Here is a 12203-nt window from a genome sequence, read left to right on the forward strand (position 1 = left end):
TAGGAACATTCATCAATTTGGATCGAAAAGTGTCAATTGTTGTCATATTCCAACAGAGTATTTGGTCAAACCATGAACATGCCGACTAGGGCTTGGAAGTTGAAGAAGAATAATCATCCTTTCTGAGCCTTCAAAACAATGCTAAACCTGATATCTGCCAGTTTTCCTTCAGATAGAACCAGAAACATTTTTTTGTGTTTGCCAACCCCTTTTTGGCTTTTAGATCATTTTCAGTATTTTTTGCCTTTGTTAATTTTCTTGAAAAGGTTTTTGCTGAAATGAAGGAGGCCTGAGCTGAACATGAAGGAACACTTTCTTGACCTTAATGCTAGGCTGGACCTTTGGCCCATACCAGGGCATCCTCCCTTCGAAAATCTGAAAAATTTTATCTGTGTAGAATTCCTTCTAGAGCATTCATGATAATTTTCGTATGGTTTGCTTTCTCTGTTGTCTAGATATTATCAATGCTTTAATAGACTTACATAATCACGACACTACTGATAATATCTAGGCAACAGCGAAAGAAAACCACCTGAAAATTCTCGTGAATGCTCTAGAAGGAATTCTAAACATGTATTTTTCTTTTATCCTAGCAGTTTTTCGAAAAGAGGAAGAAGCTGGCCTGGCACAGGCCAAAAATACAGCTAAGCCTTAATGTTGAAACAGCTGTTCCCAACATGCTCCCTGCTTCTGCTACACTACACTACAATCCAATGCTCTCTACTTCTATCATGGCTAGGATATATATTGTTTGATCTGAAAAAAAAAATACACAAAATATTTAATATTTTTTTTTATTATGTGACAAGATACTACACAAAATGTTTACAGTAAAATATGTCCTTACATTGTCTGTGTGAATAATCACGTTTCAGCCCATTCCCTACCCCCCCCCCCCTTACCCTTGTCTCCTTTGCCTGATTAGTGTCACTTTTCACCATCCTGGTAGGGTTTTTTGGAATGTAGTGATTACTGCACAACACTAGTTTTTTCTTTCTTTTTTTCTGTATTACGGATGCACTCAACTCAGGCCACTGAGGTGGTGGGCGCTGAGATTAGATACATGAACATCTGTGGACGACACGTCAAAGAGACCGTCTCCTCAAAGTATCCTTACATGACCCAATTCTCCGCTGCTGCCACCTTCCTGGTGTTCCTCTTCTTGCATTCTGGGCCCACGTCCCTCCCCTATTTTGTAACTTTTCGCCCTGGAATGACATTCAGCAGCACAAACACATCCAATATTCAAACGTAACAGCCCTTGACATATGCAATAAGGTATGACATAGCAAGAATACAAGTAGGACAAAAAAAGAAGGCTAATTTTTAGGCAAAAAACTAAACAACTCACCTGTTAAGAAAAATTACTAACGTAACAGAACAATGAAAAATTTGTAAGAGCCAAAGAGGTATCCAATCTTCACTGTATCGAGTGAGAAACGAACCATGACTGGCAATCCATTTTAAATGCAGTTTCTGCTGAAACAAACATGTTGCAATAGAAATTTAAATCATTCTATGACAATTTAAATAAAACAAAACAAGTCACTGAAGTAGTAATGGGGTTGTATTAATTCTCTGCATCAAAACATTTGCAAATGCGAAAATCGATATATGCACACAAGGATATTTTTATATTAAAAAAGAACATTGCAAATATAAAAAAGAACATGAAATTTTGCCCTGTACCAGTCGCCTCCACAACTAGTCGCTCTCCCCCTTCGATAGATGCCTGAAAAAATAAAACTAGGAGAAACTGTTTTTTGGCATACGGATTGATTTAACGCGTAGCACATGGCATGCAATGGAAACATTGCTAGAGCATTAAGTTAGTCTAGTGAAGATTCATTATACATATATTTAAAGAAACAATTGCATATCAGTATTTAATAACACGAACATGATGCAAACAGGATAATAAACATGTATCAGTCAAATCACTACAAAACATTTAAAAATTGGAGAGAGAAAGAGAGACAGAACAAAGCAGAAAAAAATTTTGTTCATCAAATATTGAATCAGAAAATGGGTTGTTCCTCTCTAGTTTGGAGCTGGCTGTTTTTTATGAACTGGAAATATGAGGATCAGAACAGTAAAACAACCAACTTTGAAATAAATATAAATAATCACTTTATGAAAAACTTCAATGCACAGAATTATGCTAAATGGTATATCAAAGGAATGTTTATGTCGAAAACACATTATAAAACATCTCAAAACTACTGTCAGCACAAGTAATATTAAACATACAACAAAACAGAAATCTCTAACCAAAACACACAGATGAAAAATTAAAGAGGCATTCTATTTTATCTAGGTAAATAGTTTATGCTAAGGCTATAAAAATTGGTGCCAGTCATGGATTTTCTCTGTAAGATAACAGCGAAATGACCTTCCAAAAAAACAAGAATATATACACACACATATATATCCCAGTGCCTTTCAAGGGCTATCAAGATAAGATTCCCCAACCCGACCACCCCAATCATAGTTTCTTCCCCTTGGGTTGCATTCTTTTGTTTTGTACTAAGGTTATATTTCTATACAATTGTTCAATAGAAGGAAAAAAAAATTATATGCACAGAGCCAAGACATCACCTGCCTTCGAATGCTCTAAAAGTGTAGTACAGACCTCCCTATGAAGTGCAAGAACAGACAATTCGTGAACAAAAAAAATAACCACTGCTGGCAAAAATGCATCGTCACAGTTCAATGACAAAATTCTTAATTTACACAAGCACAATATAGATTAGGTATGCCTTCATATCTGCCGATACACTAGTACTAGTATCACTGTTCCCTTGAAATGATCAGTGGCATTACATCTTAATCTAACAAATGGGAACATCAACTTGCAAACAATACATTCTGTTTGGGGGCACATGCCATAATGCAGAATCACATATGATGGAGGATCTGGGATCAACCGTGGGGAAATATCTGAAAAGAACATAAAAACACAGCATTTATGCATATTCAATTGCAAGTAAAAGGTGGGATATCCTGAAATAAGAAGAATGAGCATTTTATATACAGGGAGATACATTTGAGCATAACATTTCAAACAAGGTACTCACACTTACCTCATTCTATACTCACCAAGAGGCCATCCTAATACAGATTAGGTAGCCATCTTGTTTGTTGCCCTGTGAACAACAGGATCAGTTGATATTTTGGCAACAGGAAGTTGTATTGCTTTCCATTTCCAAGATACCCACCTAGCTAGTAAATAAGGGCACAGCAAGAACCACAACAGAACACAAGCAATTGCAAAACTCCAAATATAAGACAGACCTCATGTTACACTTGGAATACAGGCACCATAAACATCCCATCAGAAACTTACACATGTACATATATACACACATCTTTCTAATGAAACATGTAAGCTTACAAATATCAGTCTTTAAAGATGAAGTACTGTAGAAAAAAGGGTGTTATAAAACAAGCGCAATTATTATTTCTTAAAGTTGGATACGTAGATATTGATATATTAGACTACTTGTTACTAATTCAAGTATAAAATCTAGTACATGTGCATTAATTAATGTACTGCAAATAATCTTCCACTAAACAATCATTCAAATTACTCTGTAAAAGGTGACATGTAGTCCAGGAAATGGCAATGAATTTCATATTTTGTTCAATGTATTCTTTGTCACGCTGCAGATGTAAGTTTGGGCTTACGAAAAACTATGTTGTTGACATATTGGTACCACAGAAGCATCAAACATTTCTTTTCCATGTTTCCAATTTACTTTCACAAATTCCACATACATAATGGATGATCTCATGTTTACAAGAGAAGTTTAATGCATTAAAAGCATGTTTTACAAAAGGTTTATCCACTTTCATTTCTGTGCTGATATTTGGGACACACACGGATGCAAAATATTACATCTTTCTAAGCTGAGAGTGTGGTTGGGGTAACTGAGTTATGGATGAATAATGATTCACTTGGCATTCAAAGCTAGGATTCTTAGTTTTGCAACTTTCAACACTAGCACTAGAGAAAAAGTTGCAACAACTGAATACAAGAAATGCAAACAATTTACATCATTTTTCCTTAATATCTAAAATTTAAGTGGTAGAATGCCATACATGAACTATAATAGGGAACTTGATTGTGGATTAGTACTAATTAATGTAGTCCTTCAGTAATAATGGAATATGTTCTCAGGTTGCATATGTATAATATATAAATTATTCACGCTCCCATGCAAGTCAGTAAATATGTGACTTACCAGAATGGCTTCAAAACACTTTGTATTTACATACAACAGCTGGTGAAATTTAAATTTGACATTAAACAGCGGCAATTACAAATTTAAAAAGGAACCACGTCTTCCTTCAATTTCGCACGATGTACAAATTTAACATATGCAGAAAATTGAACCAAAACAACGACAAAAAAACAAAATGAAATTATATACAGATGCTGGACATTGAGCACAAACTTCCAAGTTTCAGGTTTCCCCCCTTCATTGCATACATATTTATTTGATGGCTTTATCCTTAATTTATTACTTCTTTCTTCATGACAGAAAAATAAGAACTTATTTACTAATGTTTTCCTGTAATTTATTTCGTACAAGGAGTGCCCCTTTTTCCAGCCACACTGCTTCATATCTGAATATGCATGTGACGTTATCTCATTATTATAAATACGTGAATGTAAGAACGCATTAGTTAAAAGAACTAGAACTTTAAACATTCGAAAAATAACAGGTTACTTCCCCTAAGCTTCCAAAATAAACAAATCCATGAACGTATATAGAATTCATGCCAAATTAGTGGTCAGACTCAAAAGTGTATTACTGCATTACTATTCATTAAATTTACATTACTGTAAATCAGCTTGAAATTCCTTCTTACATGATCACTATACATCCTCTATTGGGTGAGCAAGATAAAAGTATAAATACATACACATATGTATATACAAACAAATATGGAAAAGCCTACATATTTCTGGTGCTCCTCATATCACATTAGCACAGAAAAATTCACACTGGATAGGACTCACCCGCATGATGCTTATTTTTTGCGATACCAACGGAAGATTCCACTAAGATGGGAACTATCGATGCAGTTTGATCTCCGCTTAAATAGATTCCTACAAATGCCAGCCATCAATGACCCCTGGTCGTTTAGGGCTAATAACAGTTGCTCTCGCTACCAACGTGAAGTCATCGTTTAGCAGCTGTTACGTGAGTTGCCCTGGATGGAGTGTCTGGTTGCTGAGAAAAAAGGCCCAGGCATCTACAGTCAATTGCACTAGTGTTATCTATATACACAAGGCACACATCGACATGTAGGTTCGGTGAATTATGTATAGTGAGACATAAGCAGAAGCCAGCATGGATTATGAAAAAATGTCACAGGAAAGAAATCACACCATGAAACCCATATACAAGTTCCATTTAGAAATGCACAGAACAATATAGAAAATGGCAAAGTATACCAGCATGCAGAATCTCCCAATTTCTTTGAACAGACCCCAGGAGATTCAGTTTCTACGTCTAATGAGAAGGCAAAAGAAATTAATGAAAATAACCTAGGACATGAGGAAAACACCATATTAAAAAAAAAATAAGACAGAACAGGGTATATGCTACATGAATAGTCATTAAAATCTTAAGCATAAATATATATATATTTAATAAAATATGAACCTAATGTGCAAAAGAAATGAATATACTCTACAATTAAGGCATACAACAGTGTCAGCAAGCACAAAGTAACATAGAAGCATTAACTTGAGTTATGGGGGGCAAGAAGAACAAAAAGACCAACCTCTTGACAGGGCATTTCTTGGTGTGGAAACCAGCTACCAAACTTTTCAGGATGACCCCAATAATGGTACACAATTGAAGAAACCCAGGAATAACGTCATAAAATATATCTTCAATCTCCAAAATGTTATATAAATTCCATGCTTAACCCGGTGGCTTAACCTTTTGCTGCCCAAGTGTCTCAAACGAGATACCCAAAAGTAACCCTCACGGAACCAAGCATCTCGATTGAGACGCTGTGTCAAGGTCGTAGCTTTTACGTTATAACGTTTCTACTTTTGGCTAGAATTTTGATTTTATTTTTTTATATTGTTCCTAACACATGTATTTAACAGAAATGGTTTTTTGCATTTTTTTTGTCTTCATGAAAATGGAGGGGAAAAGGTACTTCTCTTTTGCAGCTCTTTTCAACCTCAAATTTTTCCGACAAAAGGAAGACCAGCTTTGTTGTTCTAAAGCAATGCTTTTCACGTCCTCCTGCTAAGTGCATTCGAAGGAAGCTTGTTTATAAGTATCCGATGTCAAAATGAAAGTTTTCCGTGAGGGCGGAAGCAGGGGGAAAACTGGTTGTTGAATCTGCGTTGTGAGAATGGGAATTCGAAGCACACTGAAGGAAACCTTTGTTTTTTTGAGCACAAGTGTTCCACAATGTTGAACAAAGGTCACCAAGCATGGTCTAAAAATAGAATGTCAAGCAGCTGCAAGAATTGGCGTTCATTTTTCACTACGTTCTAGCTTTTTGTCCGTAAATGTTGTGCGTAGGTGTCGTTTTGTGCCCAAGTGAGAGGACATTTTTTTAGGTGAAGTGAATTTTTTAAAATAATTTTTTGGGGTTTCCTCCCTTCCCCCTCCATATATACACATCAAATTTGCATAAATTTTGCATTTTGTGCATTGACATTTTTTTCGGGGCAAGGGGGGCGGGGGAAACAATTTTTTTTATTAAGAAAAGTATTTTTTAGGGGATTTCCCCCCTTTCCCCCTCCATATGTCCGCCGAATGTGCATAAATTATATATCGTCTGAATCTGCGATTCATTCTGCGTACAACGGTATATCTTTCATATCTCTAGGGCATTTAGTTTCTGAGCTATAGTCATTTCAAGGTACCGCTGCATTTTGAAGCTTGAATCAGTGGCGTGCCGACCATTCCTTTTGGGGATACAACAAGTTACATTGGTCATACGACAAGGATGCAAATATTTTCTGTTTCTTACATGCCAGCGATAATTTCTATGTTAATTTTGAACTTTTCATATCCCTTTTTTCGGGGGGGGGGGGCCCAATTTTTTTAGAAAAAAACAACAGTATTTTCAGGGGATTTCCCCCCTTTCCCCCTCCATATATACGCCGAATGTGCATAAATTATACATCGACTAAATCTGTGATTCATTCTGCGTACAACGGTATATCTTTCATATCTCTAGGGCACTTAGTTTCTGAGCTATGGTCATTTCAAAGTACCGCTACATTTTGAAGCTTGAATCAGTGGCATGCCGACCATTCCTTTTGGGGTACAACTCAAGTTACATTGGTCATATGATGATAATGCAAATATTTTTGTGTTCCTTACATGTCAGCGATCATTTCCATGTGCATGTCGACACTGTCATGTACTTTTTTTCTTGGGGGGGAGGGTGGGGGAACCAATTTTTTTCCCCCGAAATTTTGGAATTTTGAGAGTTAGCGACCTCCCCCCACCACATAAATGCCGAATTTGCAAAAAATTCATATAGTATGAATCTCTGGTTCATTCCGCATACAACGGTATATCACTCATCTCTCTAGGGCAATTAGCCTCCGATCTACACTCATTTAATTGAAACTCTGCATTTTACTCAAAATCGACTCTGGCAATATAGAGGCTTACATGTGAAAGACGCTTTGGGCTGCAAAAGGTTAAAACCACTACAATGTGTAAGTGTCAGCAATAACTGTGTGGTCCTTACGTTTTTGATATGAGTAGATGCTAATCTCTCTCTCCTTAAGTTTTTGATGTGTAGATGATAATCTCTCCTCTAAGTGTGCAAATTCATTTTATACTCATTAGAACAACCTACAGTTTCACTGTGCAATGTGTTTCCACAGAGACCCATGATTACCAAAGGGAATCTCTGTAAGCAATATTTTTCTTTTAAAGTAAAAATACATAATTTTTATCAGCTTTTTATATAACGTAAATCTAATGAACACCCATATAAGGAATCTCCAGGTACATAAATTAATTTCTTTCAATTGGCAAACCTGCAATAAAAAAAAGTTGCTTGAAACTGAATGAGCTTTACATCCCAAAAGAAAGTTTTAATTAAATTTAATTATTTAAAGGTATATGCATACATGCCATGAAGACATGGGGAAATGTGGAGGTACAGCTCCACATATTCTTGATCTTAGCCATAATTCGGATGATGTGATCAGCATAATGCCCAGCCACCTTTAACCCCCAAGGAACACATTTCTACAAAGCTGGGTGGGCCTCAGAGCTGTGCAGAAACAGAGAAATTACTTGGAAATTTGCTGGTCCAGATCACCTGTCACGGGATTCACACCCAGGTCTTCCGCTGGTAGTCAAGAAGCTCTACCAATTGAGCTACCGTGGCTCATACTAGCTGACAAAAAAATTCTGAATAAAAAAATTCCAGTTCCCTTTCACTTGTGACCAATTGTTACGTTTATCTATGACAGCTATTTAAGACATGATAATTTCAGGCAGTCCCAAGCTTGATCCCCAGTGGAAGCTTGATGCACTGACCAGGCTTTGAATTTCAGAGTGATGTCACGTCAAAGTTTAAGCTGTGCATTCCAAACAGTTTCTTTTGTTTTTTCAAGGAGCAAGTAATATCAAAATTATTAAGTTTTAAATAGAAGTAAACAGTTTCAAAAAGGTTCATACCAACATTATCATGGACTCATTTGTCAATTAGCATGTTTTTTGTCAGCTCATGTGAACTTTTCTGCAAAAGCTTGTGCATTTTACAGAAAAAAACAAACTATCAACCTTTTTTCTTTCTTTAAATTCAGGTTATTCATTCCTAGAAAATTACAGAAATATTTCCAACATATAATTGTAATTCTAAACCCTTTTTGTTTGTTTCCATCTGAGAATATTTAATCTTGTTTCAGCATCATGATCAGATTACATGATGTACCCCCATGTGTAAGAACTAATAATTATGAATTAATATATAGTTCACATAATCCCTACCCCCGCAACCTTTACTGTTCTTATTAGAACATAATGGAAAAACCTATGTACATATCTGCAAATAGTTCACCCCTCGCACCACTACCACAGAAACAGTGCAGAAAACAGTTCACAAATATTGTATAATAAAATTCCTGGTTAAAGGGCTAAGTAACTATTCCAACAGAAACATACCTTCAATATTCATATTTCAAACAAAATAGTAATCAGTTTACATCATTTCGCCACTACCTCAATTGTTCTGTAAGCATCGTGATGTGAAAAGAACTTGTCTATGAGCAGGTATGAATTTCTTTCCTGTCCACAAAATGACATACAATTTTGTATAACAAAAAATTCACAGAATATATCTATTTTCAAGAATAAATGAAAGAATAAAGTCAAATGTCACAATGCCACACAGACATATAAATATCACCATGTTCCATATTGCAGTGTAATATTTCCAGGACATCAATATTTAAGATCCTACGGATAAACTGATACTGGACTTTGCAAAGCATTTTATTTTACCTGTGGGAGCCTTTATATCATCTTGTTTTAGTGTACATAGGTTGCACTCGGGAACTTAAACAATGAGATCTGTTATACACATTTTATATTATTTATTTACTACACTTGCTAATACCCTTAACTAACATGTATATTAATTTATTCAAATAATTTATGAAACTGTTCTGCTTGCTATTTGAGTAGAGTAAAGGGTTTGTCAGATTCAATAGGGAGTATGCACATACAAATTTGGTTTCATGTCTCTTGCTGAAGTATGTTGAGTTAGTAAAACTGAGCAATACATATAATTAATGCTGAAATTTTATGAGGAACAACAATCAATTCAAAATTTGACAGAAGAACCTTTTGTCTTAGTAAATTTATGGGACATTTGATCATCAAGTATGCACTAATATTACATAACCAAGAGTCCATTGCACACCTGTTTACAAAATTAAGTAGAAAAGGAAATTTATAGAATCATTTTTTGAGGTAGCTACTATTTTGTTCTGAAAATTGTTGCTAGATCACACAGAGAACCAGGGATCAAAGTCATACATGTGCTCTTATCAACAGAGCCACAAATCATGGGAGTTAGCTTAGTAGAGCACTCCAAGTCAAGGCACAATTTTCAATACTTATTCAGTTATTTCACAACTGTGTGCTCATATTAACTTAATGTGTTTGAAGTGGAGGCAATGAAAGTACACAGTTCCAGCCTGTGCAAAGTTCACTATTAGAACTACGGTAAGATAAACTAGTCACAAAAAATGAAAGAAAATAACCAATTTAGAGCATCAATATTACACTACACATTACAATTGTTTAGATGAATGCAGTTTTTCTTGAGCAGGAGTGACAACTTTTATTTGTGCAGGGTGAATAGCTACTTGAGGAATTGGTCTCTGGACACATTAAATTAATTTACACTACATATATTACTTAAAAAAAATAGATTACAAAGTACTGTTAATGTATTAAACTTGATACAAGAGTTAAATGTGAAAACTTTAGGTGCCAAGTAACAACTTCATGTTCTAATCTTTCATGATTGTTACTTTGTTCCAATTCTCTTTTGCAAAATTCAGTGTATCTTCACTATCATCTTAATGCAGTTTTCAAAACATTCAGAACTTGACAACAGAATCTGGCACCTTTTGGTTTCGCAGTGTGAACTTTTCCTCTGATTTTCGAGTCATATTGTTACTAGACATCAAATTCTACAATTGCCTCTAACGTAAGTTTTCGTTAAGTACTAAGAAAGAAGAAGAAAAGGTTGGCCTGAGGGAGTATGCCAGCAATAGCCACTAAATTTTACAAAACAATGTGGTAAGTCTCTTCATGCTCAAAGAATCTCTTTGGGCAAATAAACTATGAAAAACGGGTGACTTCCTTACTTATAAATAGTGCTAGGATTTTTATGACCTAAAATTTTACAAAATATGCACTAGAATTTGAAAAATATGACTGTTTCAAACATCAACATCTAATAGGCTATATGCTGAAATATTTTCACATACGAAAAAATTTTAGTTCAATTTAAAATATGCTGAATATGACCGAAAATCCATCAAAATATGCTCCATCACATATAAATAGCCAAATATGCCAAATTTTGGCCTTAAAAAGCACCTTAATTGAAATAGTTTCTTCACAATATGAAGTTCTATATATTTAGGGAACACATCACCCTTACCAAAAAGAAAAAAAATATGCTGTCATGAAAATCCTAGCCTTACTCATAAACTCAGCATGAATGCAGACACCTACTGCAACCTAACGCAAGAGCTCACCACAAGCACTACATTATATATATATATATTGATAGAACATAATGGACATTATGGATGAATATTTCATCTCTAACTCACAATATTCACGTTTACAGTGTGTTACAATGTAGCCTCTCTGCGACAATCTACTTTGGTTGAATTAGTTCTCTCAATTGCAGGGAGATGGCACTTTTATTCACATGGGTCAAGGATTTTTAAAAATGCAATGAAAACCCATGGATTACAGTCACAGACACTTCTGGGTTCTAACCACCCCATTATTACTACCCAGACATGATAGTGATAGCACATATGAACAATAATTATCAACCTAGTAAAAACGGACCCAGGATTTGTGTTGACAAGCTATAGAGAAAAATTGGGAAACCCTAGTTTCCAATGTCAGAAAAACAGCAGCAATGAAACTATTCAGTGTCCACGTATCACCAAATGAAAAAGAACTCTGAAGCCTTGGCTCTTTAAGGACAGTAGTGCAATGGAGTATAGTTTATATCAATGTTTCAAATCACAAAAATGACAAAGATCTACAAATCTGAAATGTTGCACAATGTATTCCATTAGCTTCTTCTCCTCCTTACCATGTGCAATTACTGAACATACCATTTCCAATGTCATATTAAAAAAACGAGATCCCGACAGCAAATGAGGACCCACGATCCATGAAATTTCAAACCTACCGTCAAGAGAGTATGCATCAATACGAATAAACCAGGTTCCAAATTTACCTAAGATGTGAGTAACATGAATGACACTAGATCTCCGCAACTGCCAAGTTGCCCACAAAATCTTTACCAATTCTCACCTGCTGCACAACTGTTTAGAAGCAACCACATTAAGCATTATGCAAGATGTGAAAAAAAATTCCATAGCAGCATTTCAGAGTTGTTTTTATCCATGTCTACACAAATGCTGTGGCTGT

General features: G+C 35.3%; 1 protein-coding gene across 1 annotated transcript in view; it reads right to left on the reverse strand.

Moving 5' to 3' along the window:
- Positions 1–1102: 1102 nt before the first annotated feature.
- LOC145986993 (uncharacterized) overlaps positions 1103–12203 on the reverse strand; it is a 42977-nt gene continuing 31876 nt past the window's right edge. Inside the window, exons 11-12 of the mRNA XM_083121459.1 lie at positions 2887–2940; positions 1103–1208 (exon numbers count right to left, since the gene is read on the reverse strand). Of these exons, the coding sequence (XP_082977585.1) occupies positions 1103–1208; positions 2887–2940 (160 nt within the window). The remainder of the gene's footprint in view (positions 1209–2886; positions 2941–12203) is intronic.

This window comes from Lepisma saccharinum, chromosome 1 (assembly GCF_977018435.1).
Source record: "Lepisma saccharinum chromosome 1, izLepSacc3.1, whole genome shotgun sequence".
Lineage (NCBI taxonomy): Eukaryota > Metazoa > Arthropoda > Insecta > Zygentoma > Lepismatidae > Lepisma > Lepisma saccharinum.